Source organism: Heptranchias perlo, chromosome 19, assembly GCF_035084215.1.
Source record: "Heptranchias perlo isolate sHepPer1 chromosome 19, sHepPer1.hap1, whole genome shotgun sequence".
In the NCBI taxonomy this organism is placed as follows: Eukaryota; Metazoa; Chordata; class Chondrichthyes; order Hexanchiformes; family Hexanchidae; genus Heptranchias; species Heptranchias perlo.
Window position 1 is genome coordinate 13,096,424 of NC_090343.1, and position 24,483 is coordinate 13,120,906.

General features: G+C 41.8%; 1 protein-coding gene and 1 long non-coding RNA gene across 5 annotated transcripts in view; one reads left to right on the forward strand and one right to left on the reverse strand.

Moving 5' to 3' along the window:
• Positions 1-796: 796 nt before the first annotated feature.
• LOC137335168 (eyes absent homolog 1-like) overlaps positions 797-24,483 on the reverse strand; it is a 213,686-nt gene continuing 189,999 nt past the window's right edge. For all 4 annotated transcript variants that reach the window (XM_068000348.1, XM_068000346.1, XM_068000344.1 and 1 more), the window contains exons 12-17: positions 12,337-12,395; positions 12,059-12,219; positions 10,863-10,977; positions 8,259-8,380; positions 7,174-7,274; positions 797-1,623 (exon numbers count right to left, since the gene is read on the reverse strand). In XM_068000348.1, the coding sequence (XP_067856449.1) occupies positions 1,543-1,623; positions 7,174-7,274; positions 8,259-8,380; positions 10,863-10,977; positions 12,059-12,219; positions 12,337-12,395 (639 nt within the window). In that variant the 3' untranslated portion in view covers positions 797-1,542. The remainder of the gene's footprint in view (positions 1,624-7,173; positions 7,275-8,258; positions 8,381-10,862; positions 10,978-12,058; positions 12,220-12,336; positions 12,396-24,483) is intronic.
• The window catches only part of LOC137335169 (uncharacterized), a 202,937-nt gene continuing 198,285 nt past the window's right edge, over positions 19,832-24,483 (forward strand). The window contains exon 1 of the long non-coding RNA XR_010966352.1: positions 19,832-20,168. This is a non-coding gene — a long non-coding RNA (uncharacterized lncRNA). The remainder of the gene's footprint in view (positions 20,169-24,483) is intronic.

Sequence of the window (24,483 nt, forward strand, 5' to 3'; positions counted from 1 at the left end):
ACCCGGGCAGTAACCTCCTATTGTAGACAGTCTCAGTTTTTGTTCCATTGATTTCGAGGAGCTTCCCAATAATCCTAATGCCCATCTATGGAGTGAAGGGATCCATGCAGAAGAGCCTGCTGGTTAAAAGGTTTGTTGGCTGTGAAATGGATGAAGATTATTTAACTGCAGGGTCTCACACAGTCAGTGGGCACATGAAGAAGCAAGAACTTGGGTGTGCAACATGCTGCCATACATTGTTGTAGACTAATTGATAGAGATTGATTGATACGATTAGTCAACAATACCATTGTATCATGCGACTACCAGGATTGTAGAAGGCACAGTAGATAGAGTATGATTTTTTTTTCGTCCAGCAATTCCTATATTTCAATGTTCCATTGTTAGCAGTTTAGCCAAGGTAAATGATGCAGGGTGCATGTATAACAGATCCTAAAACTGTAAGAATTCCAGGACCCACAATGTTTAGAGAAAACCCTAATATGCAGCTGCACTAGCAATACTAGCTGTGGGCTACATTCATTAAATATCTGTAGGGTACTGTTTGCTTTTGTTTGTTAAATTTGTCTTAGAATATACGCAACCAGGAATCCTTTACATGCCTAAATTGAACACTAGTATAATTAACCTTAACTCAGTAGTTCCATGTTATTTTGCACATGGTTGGTGTGAGGATGTACAATGCAATTATGGACAGTGATTTCACTCTTCCTACTGGACATATGTTAGGTCCGTTTCACTTTCAAAAACTGTCATATTAGTTGGCTTTTCTATGACTAGTCTCAAAAGGCCTTGGAAAATTTCAAATCCTTGTTTATTCAATGCCATTTAACCACAAGATTCGTTGTCACAAAAGTACTATCTGCACGTATTGATCAACAAGGTGGTGGTATAAGGCAGAGTGTAGACACATGCACAGTCCACAGAACACCTATTTTTAATAAAAACACTCACGGGTTGCTATTTGCAGTTACTATTGAAAACAACTTGAGCAGTATCAGAGAGAGAGAGAGAGAGATATCGTAAGATTACAAATTTACACAAAAAAAGATTATTTGTCTTTTGATTGTCTTAGCAATAGCAGGTTTTGTTTTTTTTAAATAAGAACTTATCTTCCTTTTGGGGCAAGTGTGCTTACACAGAGCACAGTTCATGTTGGGGAAACGCATGAGTTCATAAATAGCAAGAACCATTAAAAAAAACAGTGATTGTACCACGCTGTTGATAACCACAAGTCTCTGTTCCCTCTTGGTGTCCAAAATAAAGTCTTGATGATAAAGAAGGGTTCAGCTGACTTTGTAGTTATCATATCAGGTTTGTGTCTTTTCAATAAAGGCGCATTTCCATGATGAAGACCTTGTGCAGTGGTTTTAAATCAATTATTTTTTTTCTTTGAAGGTCAGATCTCATTCATAATTCTGAAACCATTTTCATTTTTCTTCCGTGAAGGTTAAGACAAAGCGTATATCAACTGCATAATCCACACATCTCACAGCTGGATCAGCGCCACAGTCAAGGAGCGAAGGTGCAGTCTGTTTTCTGCTACAAGTACTCAAGTTCAAGGGCATGCCGTAGGGCCTCGAGGTCTGCGTGGCACGAGATCCTCCAGAATGGCATATTGTTCTGCAATAAGCACAAGAGAGTTCACTGAGACAAAAGTCTTTTACTTCAAGTAATTATCCTAACACCTACAATGAGGCGCTCAACCAACACATTTAATTCAGAACAATATACCAAACCACACCAAATATTTAGTGTTTCTCTCAAGCTCAGCTCGGCAGCACCACTTGCTCAAGTTAAAGGAGATGTGACAGGGTCAAAGTTCATAAACTATGCAGTGGGGAAGGAAGTGAATTCAAAAAGGCACTATTATTTTAGTGAATTGGTTTTGTTCGTGTTGCAACCAGTGACCGAATTGAGCACTTCTACATCAAATTTACTATAGATCACCCACAATGAGCAGTTCATTCCCTTGATAATGTGCCCCAGGTTCAATGTCAGATAAACACTCGCAGCAGTGGATTTAGATATTACCGCGAAGAGATGGAAGCACTGAAGGCACAAGGCACAAGATTATGTTCAAAGGGGTCTAATTTTTGGCACTTTGGTGCATATGGAAGGCATTTTGGAGCATTTTCTTTTCTATACATATATACTTTATAATGTACATACCACTTCATGTGACTGACATCAGTGTTAATACAAGAGAATATGAGGGTAATTCTGTAAGGGTCTACTCCTGGTGCAGAGCCTCACGAGGTGGGAGCACTAGTCACAGTATTGGCCCTATTGCTTTATAGTCCTGTCTCCAACCTACACTTCCATCTAGTGAGGCTCCAGGCTGGGAGCAGAATCTTGCAAAGTTACTCCTCATGGTTGAACAGTCAAAACAGTATTGCATCATGGTACACAGTACCTGACCTGAATAATTAAAATTAAATGAAATAAATATTTAAAATGCACTTTTGCCAGATTAGTCCAACAAACCGGCTGCTCCAATGTATTCTTCAAGGTGGGTTTATTTAGTAGAAATAATCATTTATCCAGCACACCCCAATCGAGCATGTCAGTAGTATACACAGGAGCTATGTAATGTGAAATTGAACACGGAACAGATATTATAGCTCACTGCTTCCTCCAAGAAGATAAAACAAATGCTAAATCAAAGCAACTTCAGCATAGTTAAACCGGAGGTATACTGCCCACCTCAGTTCAGTACAACACAAAAACAGCTTTACACCAACTCAAGGTATATAGCATCATTGTCCCATATGATTAATAGAATAGCTGGTAGTGGCATTTGGGACTGGGGTTTTAAATTGGACTGTGAACTGGGCTTGGAACCTGAACAGGGGCTGCAGCAGTGACTGTGAGTTGAGATTGCAGCAGTGTCAGATTAAATACATTTTTTTTGTTGTAACAATTTTCTTATTTCAAAAACGTGGCATTTTAGTCCATCCTAAAACCGGTTTCTTTTGAAAGATGAGACCTCTATTCGGTGCTGCAGAGTTCAGAATCCTGGCAGAGAAGCTTCTCCTGTAATTGGCTGTTTGACAAACACTTCCCAAGACACAGGCCTGGGTGTCTATCAGTCAGATATTGTTTACCTGTTTCAGACCTAGTCTGTGCTTTACCAGCTGCACAGCTCTAAACCTGCTTTCTCCAGTACACTACATCCTAATGTACAGCTACCCACTCCGAGCTACTCACTGAATTGGGTCTGTATTGGGTGTTGTGGGCTCTTGATGCTTTCGTGCAAAATGTCTTCATTCATTTCATGTCTGACTTGAGTTGCAGTGTGTCAAAAATTAAAAATGGGGATGCCCGCATTCCCTCTATTATTCATCCCTGAGGGCCATTTACTGAACCACATTTCCATTCCCCACACCATTCACCTTTAATGCCATTTTTACATTGTTATGAGGACGGTGGGTTGAAGCCCACATTTGCACAGATTTGGTTTTGGGGTGCTGGCCGAGATATGGAGTTTGGCCCTGAAAATCCTCAGGATGTGATAACAGCCGCAGCTGGCAGGGTTGGTGTTTAATTTGCATAGGCAGGTGGGTGCAAGTGCCACTCTGGGTGCCTCGCCAGTGCCTGCCTGCCCCATGCAACCAGAAAATCTGGCACCTGCCTGCCTTGGGGAAGGAAGGGGGAATTGCCCATAACACCCCCCACCATTGATGCCAGCCATGTCCCCATCTGCCCCGTTTAAGAGCGTGCACCAAGGCTCTCTGACCTTGCACTAGAGGCCTTGGTGCAAGAAGTGGACAGAAGGAGGGGCATCCTATATCCACAGGCGGGGGGGGGGGGGGGTAGGGCAAGAGGTCCTCCAGACATATGCTCCTGAGGCAGTGGGAAGCAGTAGGGGATGAAGTCAATGCCAGGCGCATAGCACCACGAATGTGCATGCAGTGCAGGAAGAAGTTCAATGCTTTGACACGAGTGGTCAAGGTGAGTGAGGTCAACTAACAAGTGGCATCTCCTGCCAACTGCACCACTAGCTGCATCCACTGCTCCATGCACTACACCCCCCATCACCCACATACCAACAAACGCTTTCAATCAGTACTCAACTCTTCCAATCAGATGCTTCCTCTCATCCTCACACATTACCACTATTGCAAGCCGCACACCCACAACTCATAGGTCACACACACTATTCAACCATGTCAGGCACATCACCCAAACATCTTGCAGGACACTCACCGACACACGTCCCGCTTTCTTGGGAGAAGATGGCACATAACAGGAGGCAGCAAGTGGCAGTGGCTCCATGGAACATGAACCTGCTGTCCTCCCTCAGGATGAGAGCATTCCTGTCCCACCCCTGCCACTCTGCCAGTTCCCTTGCTGTTGCCTGTCAACTAGCCATCCCACTCCCTGTAGAGTATTGAAACTTTATTATAGGAACATAGGAAGATAGGAACAGAAGTAGGCAATTTAGCTCCTTGAGCCTATTCCGCCATTCAATGAAATCATGGTTGATCTGTGACCTAACTCCATATACCCGCCTTAGCCCATATCCCTTGATACCTTTGGTTAACAAAAATCTATCAATCTCAGATTTAAGATTAACAACTGAGCTAGCATCAACTGCCATTTGCAGAAGAGTGTTCCAAACTTCTACCACCCTTTGCATGTAGAAGCGTCTCTTAACTTCACTCCTGCAAATCCTGCCTCTAATTGTTAGGCTATGTCCCCTAGTCCTAGTATTCAAGTATAGGAGACCTCCAAAAACAGGTACAAATACATCAACAGCCAGGAGCAATAACCCAACAACTAACCTGTAACTCCTGCATGATTCCTTTAAATAGCGCTCTGGGGGGTCCTCCATGCTGCTTACGACTTGTTCAGCTATGCGAGGTTAAAACAGTGCGTTGGCTGGAGCGTTGAGATCCAAAATCGCATCTGTCCCTTTAAATCAGTGTTGCACACTGATCTACTGCATATTCTCCCTATTTTACATGCTGCCAGCGTTTGTTACCTGCGCATGCGCAAACGCCATTACCAAGATGGCGTCTGGCGCACATCATGCCAGAAGTGTGCGTGCACATTCCAGATGTCATTTTGGGTCCTTAGGAGGCCACGCAGTGCCTACACAATGGGCGCTACGTGGTCCAATTTATAGCCTTATTTCTTTAAAAAAAAATCACCAGGACATGTTGATATGGGGCTCCAGCTAATGTCAGATACCATCACTGCTGTCGGCAAAACAGTTATTTGCAGTGAAAGTCTCTCCTCACGCTATTATATGTAGCTCAGGTGTGCAACTGAGTCAGCCATTCCCATCAATCAACCTAAAGACAAGCATGCTGGCTGCTCTTCACGCAATGCCTTCACTACACAAATACAGCAGTCACACCAGGAGACATCAGTAAGAGGCCACTTCAAACCTTTTCTTCAAATAACCACTGAAGCTTATTAGAGTTAAACATCTTCGAAAACACTTTGTTTGCTCAGTTGTTTCAGGTGCTGACCCTGGGAAACAGGGTTTTCTTTGATGTTACTGGGTACATCTGCTGTACCTTTGTTCAATGAGGCAGTTACTGGGGTAGAGCAGCATATTCAGTGAGATCTCCACTATCTGTCATCATGGAGATACCACGCCCCATCCTGGGGGTGGATGGTGGAAATTGGTGGACAATAGAGAGTCCTAAGTTTTGTTCTTTCACTTATGGTACAGCAATACCTTAGGCACGGGAATAAAGGAAGTACAATATAGATAATGTTAAATTCAATTTTTCTTTGAGGTTGAATTTTGTCAGAGAAGAATTGGGTGATGTCTCGTGTTAGGCCCTGTTCTGTGAAAATTGGGAAGGAGAATAATTCAAGTGTGGATAAGGGTAGTTCTACTGTAATGGTGCACCATGATATTATACATGTATATAGACATATACATATTTGGTCAACACTAAGACCCAGAATATGATATTGTACAGTGGGTTTGCAGTACTAACACCCGAATATCACAGTATGTAGGGTTGCATAATACTAGCCCCTCCCCTCCACCCCACCAAATCAGAGTATATGAAGAATATAGTTCAAGGACACAAAAAAAAGAGTGGAGCTGGCATTTAGATTTTAGGGTACTGTCAACATGAGACTCATCTGTAGTGGGGGAAACGCTCAGTAGCATTTTATAAGATGCTATTCGTTTTGTCTGTTGAGAAAGCAACATAAAGGACCAAGGCTCACAGTGCTGGACATCACCAAGGCTGCAAGAATAAAAGACAGGGTACATCAGGAAGTAACGATGAGATGACTCCAAGCCTGACGAAAGACTAATGGTGGAGCCACCAAAGGTAAGAGGCGCTAGCAGTTGATTAGACCCAGGGAATATTGAACATGGCCCCAGAATGAACGTGAAGTTGGCGATGCGTCTGTGGCATCCCCACCCCCCCTACCCCCTCAAGGCCACAGGCGGGAGGTCCGAACCATTTTCAGGTTCAGGCATCATTCGCACATTACTGGTGAGCTGCCGGTTTCGGACAGTGAAAAATCAGCTGCACGAAGTCAGCTGGCAGGATGGGCCTATTGGGGGGGGGGGGCGGGGGAAGCAGTGGAGGGGGTGCCAGAATGGGCCAGAAGATTTTGATGGGTCCCAAAAAAGTCTTAAAAAGAATGAAAAACTTACCTTTTCCTGAGGGCCTACAGAGGTCCCTTTTACGGACCGTTGGTTAGGCCGCTCAATGCCTGGTACAACTGGCACCAGCAAGCACAGCGCATGCTCTGCCCAGTTGTACATCAACATTGCTACTAGGTTCCTACAACCGGTGTAGGACCCCTTTTTGCATATTTAAACAGCATCCGGACTGTTTTGGGCAAAAATGCTCATTCAAAGGGCCGCCTGAAAATTGAATCCAGCAGGCAAATGGGTGTCCAAGTTGCCCATTAGGTTTTCTTCCACCAGGAGCCTGTTTTTCAGGCAAGAAATAGGCAGCTGTCAGTTGAAAATCCTCCCCAAAGAAGAACTGAAAAAAACATGATTTTCATTGCCCCATAGAAGGGCCTGGAGGTCGTTAATCTAAAGAGTGTAGAAGCCATAAGGAATATAAGTAATAGGCCATGTCTCACAAATCTTTGTTTCTATGAGGGGGTAACCACACTCCTTGGATAACTAGTAGTTTTAATCTACCTGGAATTTGATGAAGTTTGATTTATGAGGCCTACCTTTTTTGCTGCTTGTTCTTCTTCGACACCATCTCCCACCACAATGTAGACTGCTTTCCTTCCAAACCTTTGAACTATTCTTTCAAAACAGCTTTCCTTCCCTAAAAATAAACAAAAGATTTGATGTTCCCCCAATCTCAGCGAGCAGCAATAACTTTGAAAAGTTTTTGCTTATGAGTTTGCTTTTTATTTTTAAAGGTGTTGTGAAGTGCTTGTGGAACAGTGCTCAGAAATATGAGTGAAAATATAATCAATGTCAAGAAAACCCATACATATCATGATGTGGAGATGCCGGTGATGGACTGGGGTTGACAATTGTAAACAATTTTACAACACCAAGTTATAGTCCAGCAATTTTATTTTAAATTCACAAGCTTTCGGAGGCTTCCTCCTTCCTCAGGTGAACGAAATGAAATCCTCGAAAAAAAAGGATATCATACATATCATGATATCATACATATCATGATAGCAATAATAGGTTTAATTGAGTCTCACAGCAGTATGGCTAGTAAAAGGCATGCCCTCTGTGCAGGTGGGCTGAGAGTGACCTCTACAGTTGGGGTGCGAGTGATCACAATACAATTGGACTAAAAGTGACCACAGTACATTAATTGTAAACAATTTTACAACACCAAGTTATAGTCCAGCAATTTTATTTTAAATTCACAAGCTTTCGGAGGCTTCCTCCTTCGTCAGGTGAACGATGTGAAAAGTACATTAAGGCTGTGTTGTGTCTTTCATGTTCTTGGTCCCTAGTTCTAGACTCTCTAGCCAGGGGAAACAATCTCTCAGCATCTCCCCTTCAAGGCCCCTCATAATCTTATCCACCTCACGTTGTCTAATCATTTACAATCAATCTAACATAGTTTGCTTGAATTGTTTGTAGTTCAAGTTCAATTATTTATCAATGTCACTCATAGAAGTTCTGAAGTCAACAATGAGCAAATCCAAAGATTGACGAATCCAATCTCTGCCTTTATCTGGGCATTGCTTTCATACAAGATGTAATCCAGCAGACAGTTATGTATTATTATGTATAATTATGTTACATTTATGATAGTCATTTAAAATTCCGATGTGCTTACCTGTTTTTGTAGCGCTGTAAATATTTTCTATGGGGAAGACTGTACCCAGTCCATATAACAATACCTTTGAGAGGGCAGGTATCAGTTGTGTTGTTGTAACCAGAATATTCACACAATTTGATCTGTAAAATAAATCAATCGACTCAAAATTTTTACACAGATGTTATCTGCGAAGTGTTGCTCCAAATTGCACTGCCTGGGTTGTTCCACTTTCTGACATTGGGGCTATACTGTGCTTCAGCACTTCATCATACTGACCTCGACATCACACCAATTACTCATCACCTGTAATATCCAAGGCAAGTAATTTTTATAACCACGTTCTGATATGTATTTTTTTTATTTTTTACCAATTTTCTCTCTTGCCTGAGTAAAGTTCTAAGGGCTCTGATTGATCTTGACACCTTGTTCAAGTGGTAATTTCTCATTTATATAGACAATAAATTATGGCAGGCTATTTGACTAAGATGGCCATCACACCAGAGCCCACTCCTGTCCTCACCCAATGGCCACACACACACTTTCAGCAGGGGCTACCTGATAGAAATCAGGAGCTGAAATCTTGACCAATTATTCTGTTCCTTAACTTAGAGACATTTAGGCCAATTGCAGCGCCCTTATTATCATCTCACCTGAGAGCAGTTAGTGCAGTACAGATTGGGAATTGAATATGTCTCCGTATCAATCCTGCCACTTACTCCACTCCATTAATCTGGCAATATGTAATGATGTTACTGGATGCAAAAATGGGATCAAGTAAGCCTGTTGTAGTCAGGGCATCACTAGATTGAGCAGCACTGCTGAGAAAAGCAGTACTGGCCTGCAAGACTCCGAAACCACCAAAATCAGCTGATTTTTAAAAAATTCGTTCATGGGATGTGGGCATCGCTGGAGAGGCCGGCATTTATTGCCCATCCCTAATTGCCCTTGAGAAGGTGGTGGTGAGCCGCCTTCTTGAACCACTGCAGTCCGTGTGGTGACGGTTCTCCCACAGTGCTGTTAGGAAGGAAGTTCCAGGATTTTGACCCAGTGACGATGAAGGAACGGCAAGTCGGGATGGTGTGTGACTTGGAGGGGAACGTGCAAGTGGTGGTGTTCCCATGTGCCTGCTGCCCTTGTCCTTCTAGGTGGTAGAGGTTGGGGGTTTGGGAGGTGCTGTCGAAGAAGCCTTGGCGAGTTGCTGCAGTGCATCCTGTGGATGGTACACACTGCAGCCACAGTGCGCTGGTGGTGAAGGGAGTGAATGTTTAGGGTGGTGGATGGGGTGCCAATCAAGCGGGCTGCTTTGTCCTGGATGGTGTCGAGCTTCTTGAGTGTTGTTGGAGCTGCACTCATCCAGGCAAGTGGAGAGTATTCCATCACACTCCTGACTTGTGCCTTGTAGATGGTGGAAAGGCTTTGGGGAGTTAGAAGGTGAGTCATCCACCGCAGAATACCCAGCCTCTGACATGCTCTTGTAGCCACAGTATTTATATGGCTGGTCCAGTTAAGTTTCTGGTCAATGGTGAACCCCAGGATGTTGATGATGGGAGATTCGGCGATGGTAATGCCGTTGAATGTCAAGGGGAGGTGGTTAGACTCTCTCTTGTTGGAGATGGTCATTGCCTGGCACTTGTCTGGAGCGAATGTTACTTGCCACTTATGAGCCCAAGCCTGGATGTTGTCCAGGTCTTGCTGCATGCGGGCTCGGACTGCATCATTATTTGTGGGGTTGCGAATGGAACTGAACACTGTGCAATCATCAGCGAACATCCCCATTTCTGACCTTATGCTGGAGGGAAGGTCATTGATGAAGCAGCTGAAGGTGGTTGGGCGTAGGACACTGCCCTGAGGAACTCCTGCAGCAATGTCCTGGGGCTGAGATGATTGGCCTCCAACAACCACTACCATCTTCCTTTGTGCTAGGTATGACTCCAGCCACTGGAGAGTTTTCCCCCTGATTCCCATTGACTTCAATTTTACTCGGGCTCCTTGGTGCCACACTCGGTCAAATGCTGCCTTGATGTCAAGGGCAGTCACTCTCGCCTCACCTCTGGAATTCAGGTCTTTTGTCCATGTTTGGACCAAGGCTGTAATGAGGTCTGGAGCCGAGTGGTCCTGGCGGAACCCAAACTGAGCATCGGTGAGCAGGTTATTGGTGAGTAAGTGCCGCTTGATAGCACTGTCGACGACACCTTCCATCACTTTGCTGATGATTGAGAGTAGACTGATGGGGCGGTAATTGGCCGGATTGGATTTGTCCTGCTTTTTGTGGACAGGACATACCTGGGCAATTTTCCACATTGTCGGGTAGATGCCAGTGTTGTAGCTGTACTGGAACAGCTTGGCTCGAGGCGCAGCTAGTTCTGGAGCACAAGTCTTCAGTACTACAGCCAGGATATTGTCGGGGCCCATAGCCTTTGCTGTATCCAGTGCACTCATCCGTTTCTTGATATCACGTGGAGTGAATCGAATTGGCTGGAGACGTGATGGTGGGGATATCGGGAGGAGGCCGAGATGGATCATCCACTTGGCACTTCTGGCTGAAGATGGTTGCATCACCCCAATTTCACCTTTTCAATATATTGCAGGTTGAGTGGGACCATTGAGCTACAGGCTACTTACCTGGAGTTAATTAGACTGAGTGCTTTCAGTGCATGTGTCAGCCACAGGTCAGTTAGAGCCTCCATATCTGCCCTCAGCTGCAGCCATCCTTCTCTCTTAGGTGTCCCGATTAAACCTATGCAATGACAAAGAATCAAGGCTTAATGCAGGGTTGCTGATCTCGGTTGCAAGTTATTAATGCACAATTCCATTTTCAAGACTAACCAGGAAAAGAAGATACAAAGAATAACGGTTAGCCATTTTGGCAACATTGTGTGAGATTTGATACTGATCCATCAATAGAAATGATCCATACTGACCTGGTGGTGATGAATTACTACATTTACTTAAGTCAGTATCAGTGTGCTATCCTTTATGTCCTGTGGGTCTTTAAAAATTGCATTTTGCTCTTTTCTTTTGAGAGTAATTTCTTATTTGAGACAGACATATTTACATAAGAACATAAGAAATAGGAGCAGGAGTAGGCCATACGGCCCCTTGAGCCTGCTGCGCCATTCAATCAGATCATGGCTGATCTTCAACCTCAACTCCGCTTTCCCGCCTGATCCCCATATCCCTTGATTCCCCTAGAGTACAAAAATCTATCCATCTCAGCCTTGAATATACTCAATGACTCAGCATCTACAGCCCTCAGGGGTAGAGAATTCCAAAGATTCACAACCCTCTGAGTGAAGAAATTCCTCCTCATCTCAGTCTTGAATGGCTGACCCCTTATCCTGCGATTGTTTCCCCTAGCTCTAGACTCTCTAGCCAGGGGAAACAATCTCTCAGCATCTGCCATGTCAAGGCCCCTCATAATCTTATACATTTCATTGAGATCACCTCTCATTCTTCTAAACTCCAGAGAGTATAAGCCCATTCTACTCAACCTCTTTTCATAGGACAACCCTCTCATCCCAGGAATTAATCTAGTGAACCTTCATTGCACCGCCTCGAAGGCAAGTATAATCCTTCCTTAGATAAGGAGATCAAAACTGTACACAGTGCTCCAGGTGAGGTCTCACTAAAGCCCTGTACAACTGTAGTAAGACTTCCCTACTCTTATTTCTATCTTAAATGCAAGATCTGTCAAATTTGGTACAATTTGAAGGGTTCATTTTGAATCATTCTGCAGTGGAACTGTCCATTATATGACTTGTGCGCCAAAATATTGTGATATGAAAGCTTTCAGCAGACGTTAAATTGCAGATACTTGCCCCCAACGTTGTTTTTGTAAGTGTTGTACATTTCCTTTACTCGACGGTAGCGGAATGCTAATTTCCTCATCCAGTCTACACCCCCATGCACACCAGAGCCTATACAAAGGTTTCCACCAACTGCTGCTGTTTGGAAACCATCTGTTGCAAAGTTATACGTGCTGTGTGGGAGGAGAGAGGAAGACTGTTAGTGGCATTAGTTCCATTAATTAGCGTCCAGCTGACATACTGGAGAATAAAACAACCCATGTGGGGTTTATTTTCAGCAAAGGGCTCACCTCAAATCCTGCCCGTTGTCATCCGAAGATACATCGTCGATATGAACCTGGTCACACTCCTGCGAAAATATAATTTAAAAATATTCTGGAGTTTAAACAAACTGCAGCATATCGAATATTCTCTTCATCAAGCAGTCTGCAGTGGAGCACTTTCCCATGACAAGATCGCTTCCTGAATCAGTTGGGGATGAGAGTGTGGCATCGGATGTTATATCAAACGCCAGATAAATGATTTTAACCTTTAGCCCCCTACCAATATCTACATTCTGTCTTCTTTAACTGTACTCTTGCGTGGTGCTGAGGTCAAAGTTTACATCCATGTTGACTTTCAGCATTCCATGAGCAAGATCACAGGTTTTAACAAAAGAATGTAGTTGGAAAATACAGCTAATGAGGAAATGCTTAGTGGTTCTGTCCAGTTCTGTATTTCTACTTTATCACTTTGAATCAGGAGAAATTACAGTAAATTCCTTTTGCAGATGTTCATTTGGTGGTAAATGTGCAGAGGCTTTGAAAGCTGCAAAGTCCATTCAGGCTCAATAGTATGGACACATTCTGCTGCAGCTTGCAAGTATACTGTAATCAAAAATAACACTGGTCAACAATATGTGACTCCGACCATCAATCACAAATGGGTTTCATTCAGCAGCAAGAAGTTAAGTTACTGGCTTCACTTTAATCTTGAGATGTTAGAAAGCATGGAGCAGTCTTGACAGAAATTGCTCACTTTTAAAATAAATATATAAGTGTTCATGGGCTTGCCCCTTCTTTGCTGCTTTAGCAGGTGAAGCTGTGAGAGGCGACGACAGGCTGGGATGAAGGGTACCTTCCTGATCTGCCTCAACATTGCCTAAGGACCAAAACAGGAGCGGCAAAGACAGACGGCATTGACCCTGCCATCACCTTGGGAGATAAAAAGGGGAGAGTAGAAACAACAAAAATACAATACAAATAAATAAATGGATATGTGTTATTACCAATTATCAAATCTCTGTGAGTGAGTGCCAGCTTGTGTTCCTAATTCAGAAACAGTATATTAGTTACAAATAAAACATCACAAAATTGAACATTCTCAATATTTTCTTTCAAGACACACCACTGAAAACTTATTTTATGTGTTGAATCTTGTGCTAATCAGGCTGAGGGACGTCAGTGCTAAGGAAAGGAACGCTTCCACCTTTTGCACTCAGTGTCAGCATCAACCATTCCCAGGTCAGGTACACTGTTACTTATATATACTGCGGATCCTCTATTCTGCCCCATCTTAATTCCAACCTTAGAAGTTCACTCCTTTGCATTAGTTTGTTGTCCATTTCTCACACCAGTTACCTGCTTCAGACTGCCAATTTAGTGGTAGATGTGGATAATTTTGTTCTGTGCATTTGTACCTACAAGGAACTTCACAGACACTGCCCTGAACTCATTTTCCATAAGATCTTTAGTGAGGGCAGAGAGAGGAAACTTTAATCCTTTCAGTCTGGGCTGCATTCAAATTCAGGTCCCAAAGGTGAAAGAGAGTGTTCTAACACACTGAGCCACCATGTCCCATAAAGGCTCAGCTTCTTTTTTTAAAAACAGTGTTGCTTACCCTAAATCTGATCCCTGCTGAAGCAAGGATGTGACCTTTTACACATGTCTGTAAAATAACTGCAACCATTTTTATTATAAGTCTAACTATGACAATGATTCACATCGGTTAATAGAGTTAGTGGAAACTCAATGAAATTGACACTTTGTACTCTAATGGCAAACTGAACACCTTAAATGTACCTTGGTTTTGAGTGAGAGAATTGAAACATTAAATGTTATTAGGATGGGGCCCAATGATTATACTCAGTTCAATTTTTCTAAATATTTCTATGAGCCCTGCTCAAAGTCTTCCTACCACAGTAGTGTTGAGTTCAAGCACTCAGAATAGAGGCTTAAAATGGCATCAAACCACTCCACTATACAGTCTTTAATGGACCATCATGATGAGTCCCTGTTGCACTTCTAACCTATTTCAATTTCCTCCAAGGTAATCGTCTCCTTGAATCTGTACGATCGTTGGTGATGAATGCAATGCACTCTAGCCAGCAGGTGTCTCCACAAACTTTGAAAAGTTGCTATTTTATTGCACTGACTAAAAAGCACCACTTGAAAGAGTGTGGGAAAAGGCCTCCATGTGTGTTACTTATCTGTCCTCATTGACACAGCTCTAGCCAAAAAGTAATGAAAGTTATCCTTTAGGGGAAACCTGAGTGTGAGACCAGTTTTCAAGCTTGGATTTCTTAGTTGAGGGTTTTAGTCTTGCACTATTTTTTCAGCACAGCGTAATTATCACTGCTGCAATCAACATGGGTCAATTGTATGAGCTCTTCTGAAACTGCATGTGTAATTGTTTAGTGCTGCATAGTTTCTCTATTACATGCTATGGGCAAACATTAATGATTTATTATACAAAAATATTATATATGCATTTGTTCTGTGGAATAAATGTGCTCAAGCCTCAGCCAAATCCACTAAGGAATGATTGCATGCCTACATGGAATTGCAGGAAGTTCTCTTCTCTGAACAGTTAGGCTCTGTAGCCCTCTGAGAACAGGAGTAACATCTCCAAACCACACTGATCAGTACAAAGTTAGAATGATATGTTGACTTCAGGCTACATGTGCTGTGTGAATACTTTGCTTTGTACAAATGTTATTTTTTCAGATTTATAATTGTACAAAAATAATGAACAAAATACCCCATTGTTCTGACGACCTCCAGTTTCCAAATAGTTAATCTTAGCTGTTTAAGTGTTTTATGCATTTGGCAGTATCCTTCAGTAGCTACAACATTAAGGCACTGGACTCTTAACCACAAGACCCCTAAGTTCGAAGGCCAACCAGCACTGAGACATTAAGCGATTGATTAGGAGACCCAAATTTCCATTCTAATCTGGGGATTGCTTTTTACTGCAGGCATCACACCCTCAGCTAAATGCCAAGTTCCAATCCAATTGCAGGGAGAGTCCATTAGAAAATCATTATTCTATCCTATTATGTGGATCTACAGGGTGAACTGCAGTAACTCACCAACCTTACTTTGATGGCAACTTCCAGCTCCAAAGCCTCTATCGCCAAGAAGAACAATGAGCAACATGATCACGGGAACACCATCAACTCCACGTCCTGTCCCCATCCCATCCCCCCCACTCCCCCAAATCACATGCCATCCTAACTTGGATATAAATGCATCATTCGTTCATCGTCGCTGGATCAAAAATGGAGGGAGCACCATCAGCACAAGGACTGCAGCGGTTCAAGAAGAAGGCCCACCACCACCTGCTAAGGGCAACTAGGGATGGGAAATAAATGTAGCTTTGCCAGCACTGCCCACATCCTGAGAACAAAAATTAAAAAATAATGTGCTATCGTACTCATTAGGGCTTACTTTAAGAAGGCACTCCTTAACGACATATGTAAAACAGCCACCTACATAAGTCTCAAATTTTCACTAACATTACTCTCTACATTTAACATTTTGAACAAATATTGAATTTGTAACCTTAGGCCCACAAGGTGACTTTGGACTCTACATATTCAGCAATCTCCAGCTATGATATTGTTTTGTTATAGGCTAATTGTATGTGTAGAAGATAGATTACCTAACTCATTCTTCATACAATATTGTCCTCTTAAAAACTCCCACTCTATTTCATCCTTTCAAATGGCATTTGTGGGAGGCAGGAATTGGGGTAGACACCTAGCGTAACAGATCTCCTCCCCTACATCCTGCGCTTTGCGCCGAGGGAATCAGCATTCCTCGAAACAAACCTCAGGAAAAGCAGCCCCACTGTCTTATACATTAATGAAGATTAGGATAGTAATTCTCCTCATTTCCTCTGAGGCAAGAAGTCATGGCCAATTCCTTGTTAGGCCTTTTCTCCCAGCTCACGTGGTCATGTCCCCTGGTTTTATGCTCTACGGGCAGTATAAAGAACTTGTTAATTTACACTGGAACAATTCCTCAGCAATTTCAACACTTGCCCTATGTCCCTTCTGATCCCTTAGTCTTATTTCTTTGTTGAAGATAACAACCCTGAGTTCTTTCAAACTATCTTTGTATTTCTTGGATCAGAGCCCAGAATCATCCCAGTTGGTCTTCATTGCACTTTTTCCGGAACAATCTCCATGGGGATTCCTACATCTCACAGAAATCTTGCGCCAGACATGGAGATTGGAATGAGTTCCTGAAATCATGAACCTATACTGGTTCATGGATGGTGCATAACTAAAATGACTATTGAAATTCTTCGTGAAAATTCGCAATCAGTTTTTCTCTATAACGTTGTGTAAACGAATTGACTTGCATTCTTTCATTAGAATCGTAGAATCGTTACAGCACAGAAGGAGGCCACTCGGCCCATCGAGTCTGTGCCGGCACAAAAGAGCGAGAGAAATTAGGTCAAAAGAGCGAGAGAATAGCAAAGCAAAATCAAAGTTATGACAGGAGATCAGGAGGATTCCAGGCGAGAGCATAACATGTCATTGTCAACATGGTATTTGTCACCCTTTGGGACCAGCCATGTGGACTAATGAATGGAAATGAACTTTCCATTGTGTTCTTATGTAAATTAGCTAGGTACTAAAACCAATTGTTTATGACAAAAAATAACAGTCGTGGATTCATAGGATGCAACAATGTGTTTGCAAATGGATTTGCATCCTTTGTACAATTAGGCGGACGCATGGGAAATTAAACTTAGCACTGATAAATATTACAAATAGGCCAAAACATTTGGGGCATAAGTAAATAAATGGAATTGAGCCAGCACAGGCAGTGTAATAGTAGACAAAGCACTTTCAATGTCCAGATACCATTAAGAAAATCTAATAGAATGCGAGAATACATTTCCAGAATAAGCATACGGAAATCATGTTGAGATTTTACAATTCACTTGTCACTTACAGTACGGTGTTCAGTTTGGGTCACCATGCCATAGAAATTATATACTTGGATCGGAAAGGGTACAAAAACGATCAATAAGACTGATGTTAACTGTAATTGCGATAAGTAATGAGGAAAGATAAGATAAGTATAAATTTTGTAGTCTGGAAAGAAGGTGGAGGTTAAGGGAGGGGGTTCTTTAAAGATATTTGATTGGCCAGATAAAGTAAACTCAGATCATTACTTCAATATATACTGATCAAGTGGCACCAGGGGGCATAAATAGAAATTAGTGAAAAGGAAATTTAGAATAGGTATCAGGAAAATCTTCTTTTCCAAACGAGCAACATGAGATCCAAGAGACAGTCTTTAAAATCACATGGAATTTTGCTTTGTAGGAGATATATAACTAGCTCAAACATAGTTGCTATACTAAGTGCACGTTGAAACCTCAGTGTAAGTGCTGTGTTTCATTAGAAATTATGTTTATACCAAGAGCAGAGCAAGTGTTAAAGGGATTTTCTGGTTGCATTAGAGGATTTGTTTTCGACCAAGTTTGTGAAAGAACTGGCAAGAGCCGACTCCAGAAATACAAATTCTACTATTTTTGTTGCTTGTAATTATTTTGCTGAGACAGACACTTCCTTCAGTTCAGATGTTTTCAATGCAATTTTAAAAAAAATCTTCCTTTTTTAAAGTTTAGGACTTTATTATGCCCATCGTAATTGTTTCAATGACATCAATACATCACTCATTATATTGTGGAGACTGATGTCTACACAGCTGGTACATTGTCCCTTTAAATGGCTGAACATGATTTCCAGTGGAAATATGATTCTGAAAGATTTTCTTTGTCAGGCAACTGCTTCAAAATTGGCCTGAAGTGGGGAGAAGTTCTGCCAACAGCAGATAGCTAGCTTCTTATCCTGCACCTTTTCTGTAAGGCAGGTTGGAAAGGCTTTGTATTGAGATTGGAAGATAAAACCACAAAAATGCTAAGTGGGCACTGGCTGTAAGACTACATATCTTTTTAACCCCGAAATGTCGCTCATTATTCCTTGCAGTAGGAAAGTATAATTATTTGTGTGCAATTTTTCTATTCCCATATGAGCACTCTGACATGCTGTGCTGTTACTCCCAAAGGAACACTGTTGCATACTCCAGTTATTCCCATAGGAATTCTGCTACACACTCTGCTATTTTTGTAACTGTTTCTGAGGAAACCATTTTCCAGAAAGAAAGAATTTCAATGTAGGTTGAATTGATTTACCTTTGATGAAACTATTGATCGTGCCAGATTAAAAATAATAGTTTAAAAGGATTCTTTTCGTTGGGTATTTTGAATTAAGAAAAGCTCTCTACAATTCTTAAATTCTACTTTTTAATTTTTTTATTGAATCCTCCAACCTATATTGATTTCTTCCTCTCTGAGTTACCTGTATTATGTACCACTCCTTGGTCAGGTGGACAGGCAGACACCACAATTCCAAGCCTCTTCCAATGCTTAATTGCTAAGACATGTACGAGAGAGACCCACAATGATTCAATTACCAATTATTCCCTTGCTATCCTTCCTTCTTGTGGGAAAATGCCGCTCGTCGCCTCTCTCTAACGCCACAGCTGAGTTTGGAAAAGTACCTTTCAGCCAAATCTATGTCCTACCATTCCAAATGACAGGAGGCTACAGCATCATCTGCCTTCAGGTTTTTCAATTGTCTTCTTTTCTTCCATGCCTAGTGGCGTGAGACGACCTATTTCTTCCACTGCTCTTAAATCCAGCAGATTGTGCTCTGGATTGATTCTGTAATAAAATCTCTTTTTACAGGACCTTAGCCTATCTCACAACTGCCTTCTAGGAGAACTGGCTAGATGCGATGGAGGGGAGCAACACTCCATTCCCATCAGACGTGATTACCCCACTGGATATCAACCCAATATTCAAAGGCCGGAGCTCTGGACTACCGTTTGCTGGGGCTTTTCCGATTGTAGCAGTACTAAAATTTGAATATCCCCCATGCAAAAGCCAAACAACCGCAATTGGGCAGCAATTCTTCAGGAATCACCAACAAATATATCGTCTCCCACCTCCCCCCACAAAGAGACTGCTAGTGCGTGCAGATGCATATTCCAACTTGATATTTTAAAAGCTGCAAGGGCATGTGTGTACTCCAAGGGAAAATTATATAATTGTAAAGATGTATTGTACAAAGCCTTCCAGTATGCTACCTCCTCTCTTTTAGGAAATTATGCTGATCTGTTTGCAGACTGAGCAACAGAATCTATAGGATGTTTCTAGCTGAACAGGGCATGTTTTTGGAAACTTTTTCATGTGAAGAGGTTAACATATTTTATAAAATAAATAAAAACAGAAAATGTTGCAAATATACAACAGGTTGATCATCATCTATAAGACAGAAAGACAGGTTAACTTTTCAATTGAGTTCGGATGAAGGGTTAGACCCTAAACATTAACCTATCTTTTTTTAATATGGATGATAATTGACCTGTTGCACATTTTCAGCTTTTATATTTTTCTTTCCTATTTCCAGAATTTGTGAATTTCTTTTTACCACAACATACTCTTTTTGTGGTGGAGACTACTGCCCAGCTGAATCCAAGGATACCGTGGATTAACTATGCACGATGTACTATGCTGCCTACCCAATTCCTATTAAGGCACAGTTCAAACTGTCTAAGCAGTTTGGTATTTGCTCGGGATCTGTGTTTTCCATTTTCTTTTTTTTTACTGATTGTTCAGTACAGGAACGTGCAACACTGGTAGCTATCACGTTACTGACTTAATGAAATACCATGAAATTAACTGAGACACTACCTCAGAACCCATCAGCAGCCGCTATCAGGTTACTGACTAAGTGACTTGTACAGAAATTGACCGAGACACTAGTTCAGACTGGCAAGTAAGACTACTTTATTGCTACCTTTTGAGACTGTTTTTTATGTTTGCTTTTTTTTGTCTTAAACCTTGTACAACTTTATTACATAAAGATTTGGAGTGCAGACGAAAAATAAAAAACACTTACTTTATCCTAAACTGCTGTCCCTGTCCTGCAATAAATCTGGTAAAGGCATAGGCTGCACAGTCACTGTTCCTTTGAATACAAGATCTGACAATCCAGCAGTAGGTAGCAGACTGTTCCAAAGGTTATTTCTGCCGGCAGTACTGCTTCAGACTTGGAACTACTGCAGACGTTGTCTAGGGTTTCTAAATTTCACAGTATTTTACAGTTTTAGAATAGATCATCGATGGCTTGGGTGCAGGAAGTGTAGGGAAGTTTGCACAGGACCACAGAAGAAGGAAGAAGAAAATATATAGTACTTAATTTACTTAAACAATGGGCTGAGATAAATAGCCTGAAAGACTTTTTCACATATGATTTAATATGTCTGTATCAGTAGGAATGTACTGTACATGATCTACCTGGTACATTTTAATTCCCATGTATTGCTGCTCTTATCTTTTTGAATAGACAATAGAGTAAGTTCCGCACTTAACACATTATAACATTGTAGAACCAATTCTCCTGTCAAGCGTGACTCCCTGAAGGGAGTGTATAATTGCTGAATTTACCATAATATTCCGCAGTTAAATCTATACCACCTAAGTCTGATTGATTCTCTTTATTCAAGGTACTAATTGCTCTGAGCTTATGTTATGGGAAATAAAAACTCCAACAATAAAGCAGAAATAACTGGAAGAAACCATTAGGTCACCAGCATTAGAACCCCACTTCCTTCTTTGCATCGTAGGTACGCTTGCATCATGCAGGTGTGTTTAATGTTAGCCACATAAAAAGTGGAACTGGCGGGATTTTTGGCAGGTGACATCGCCCCGCCAGTCCCATCCCTTTAAATGACGCAAGTACAGAAAGAAGGCGGGCACAGTAAGTGCCCCGCCCCCAAAGGAATTTCCCAAAATAAATTAAAAAGGAGAGGAGAGCTGGCAGAACCTAGTCCTCCTCCAGAATCTGCCCACTGCATCAGAAGTGCGCTCAACACAAGGAATTTTGTGCCCGAAGTCTTTACCGCTGAGCTATTGGGACAGCTAAAAGATATTTCTGTAAAATAACATTTTTAAGATTATTTGTGGAAATACCCAACAGCCACAAAGCCACAATGTTTCCTATTTTCAATATAAACAGATCGTATATGTGAGTCAGCTGGCCCTGTACTTCAGAAGACATAAATAGGACATTTATAAAGGCTATGATACCAATGAGGCCCTTTATTTATAAATATATATGTGTTATGGTCCTAGAAATGGTTTCCATATAATTAGATAGTTCATCGTAAGCTTAGGTGACAAAGAATTGTTTCATATTTTCTAGCGCGAGAGTATGCTTCTTACATTATGAGCATAATGTTATGCTCATAACTCCTTTCACCCATTTCCAATGATTATTTAAACAAGAATATTATTTTAAAAAATACTTAAACCAAGCACAAAAAAGCAAAGTTTACAACATATCTTTCCACTCCTAAAGGCTGACGAAGGAGGTAAGCTCCGAAAGCTTGTGATTTTCAAATAAAACTGTTGGACTATAACCTGGTGTTGTAAGATTCCTTACACTCCTAAAGGCAGAAGGGATTTTCTTTTTTGCTATTATTTCAATGGAAATAAAAAACAGGAGAGATGTGAGTCGCTAGTATAGCTGGTGTGATGATTTGGTGCAAGTAATTAGCTGGTGTGATGATTTGGTGCAAGTAATTATTCTGGAACAACGCAAGATGAAAACACAGAGATCAGCCTGCTTCTCCTTCAATGTCTGCCACTGTTGCTCAAAATCAGCAGGCTCAGTCTCTCAACTGTGTTTCACTTAATTAGAAAAGTGAAATTGTGCCAGTTTAAATACTTTTGCAAATAGCAGTGAGAATCTGCAGCATCTTCCACTAACTTAAAAACAGAGTAATAGCCCTCCTATTCAGTTTTGTGAAATGTTTTCTTGGTTAGGCAGGTTATAGTCTCTAACTGCCACTGGCACAGTGATTTGATTAATATGTTATTGTGGGTTGGGGAAAAAGGACTGAAAACATAAACTTAACTGACCATGAACTGAAGTCAAAGTCGAAAATATATCATGCTTATCAGATTGATCTTTGGCTGCCTCCCTTGTAATTGTCCAGATAAGAGGTAGTTTGTAGCCTTTATTTTATTGAATCATTTGAGAATGAGCCTTTTGTATTCCGAGCTAAACAGGTTTGGCTCAAGACTGTGTTGATGCTGGAAATGTCCGTAGAATGCAAATCCAGAGTCCAGGCTCCACATCAGAGAAAGTTTGAGGGTCTGAGTGGCCCTTTCTTATTCCTGGGGGTAAATTTTTATCTTGCCACACAGAGTTAAAACGGATCGGCCACCCGTTATAGAAACTGCCCGAGTTCCATTTCCATTGATTTTTGCTCTGCGATAGGGAAACAGTTTTAAGTGGCTCAGAAGAGGACTAAGTGAATTTCTTCAGCTGCTTTCGTGGAAGCTTGTCATTGTTTCTCTTTGGCTGCCTTCAAATAAGCCAAATTGTGGGGGTGGGGTGTGGAGGGGGTAAGGTTCAAACCTCCATCACCAAGTGTTTGAGACTGGTTGCATTCTGAAGCAGCAAAAACATTTTTTTTATTCCAAAAGATAAAACCCTTTATTGACAATGTCAGCCTGCCACTTTGAGCCTGAAAGTACCTGAACAAACAGTAGCACCCAGCTCTTATTGGGCCAGTTTACCCTTCAATTGCACCCGTCATTGGTAGTGGAAATATGCAGAGCCATCTGACATCCATTTGCATGGAATTTTCGTTGAAGTAGAGGGTAATACGAGAGTTAAGGAGAGAAAGTAGGGCAGTGGGATTACTTTTGGATTGCTCTAGCAAAGAGCTGGCACAGACCTGGTGGGCTGAATGGCCTCCTTCTGCACTGTGAGATTTTATATTTCTATGGTTTTACGCTGCATTCTCTTCCATTGCAGATACCAGAAAAGCCATAGTGAAGGTTCAGGTGTAGAACTGTTCAGATGCAGAACAGTGGAAAAAGATTAGTGCTTATTTCTTCACTGGATTGCACCCATTTTTGTGGGTACAGTTTGGGGGCAAGGCAGAGGAAAATCTGCTCTCTTATCTCTTGAATGTTTCAGAATCGTATATAAGAACAGAAGAACATAAGAAATAGGAGCAGGAGTAGGCCATATGGCCCCTGGAGCCTGCTCCGCCATTCAATAAGATCATGGCTGATCTTTGACCTCAGCTCCACTTTCCCGCCCGATCCCCATATCCCTTGATTCCCCTAGAGTCCAAAAATCTATCGATTTCAGTCTTGAATATACTCAATAACTGAGCATCCACAGCCCTCCAGGGTAGAGAATTCCAAAAATTCACCACCCTCTGAGTGAAGAAATTCCTCCTCATCTCAGTCCTAAATTGTCTCATCCTGAGACTATGCCCCCTAGTTCTAGACTCTCCAGCCAGGGGAAACAGCCTCTCTGGATCTACCCTGTCAAGCCCTCTAAGAATTTTATTCATTGCAATGAGTTCACCTCTCATTTTTCTAAACTCCAGAGAATACAGGCCCATTCTACTCAATCTTTCCTCATAGGAAAACCCTCTCAACCAAGGAATTAATCTAGTGAACTTTCATTGCGTCACCTCTAAGGCAAGAATATCCTTCCTTAGGTAAGAAAACCAAAACTGAACACAGTACTCCAGGTGTAGTCTCACCAAAGCACAGTACAATTGTAGCAAGACTTCCTTACTTTTGTACTCCAACCCCCTTGTAATAAAGGCCAACATACCATTTGCCTTCCTAATTGCTTGCAGTACCTGCATGTTAACTTTCTGTGTTTCATGGACAAGGACACTCAAATCTCTCTGAACACCAACATTTAATAGTTTCTCACCATTTAAAAAATATTCTGTTTTTCTATTCTTCCTACCAAAGTGAATAACCTCACATTTCCCCACATTATACTCCATCTGCCACCTTCTTGCCCATTCACTTAACCTGCCTATATCCCCTTTGCAGACTCTTTGTGTCCTCCTCACAGCTTACTTTCCCACTTAGCTTTGTATCATCAGCAAACGTGAATACATTACACTCGGTCCCTTCATCTAAGTTGCTAACATAGAGTGTAAATAGCTGAGGCCCAAGCACTGATCCTTGCAGCACCCCCACTAGTTACAGTCTGCCAACCTGAAAATGACCCGTTTATTCCTACTTTCTGTTTTCTGTCCGTTAAC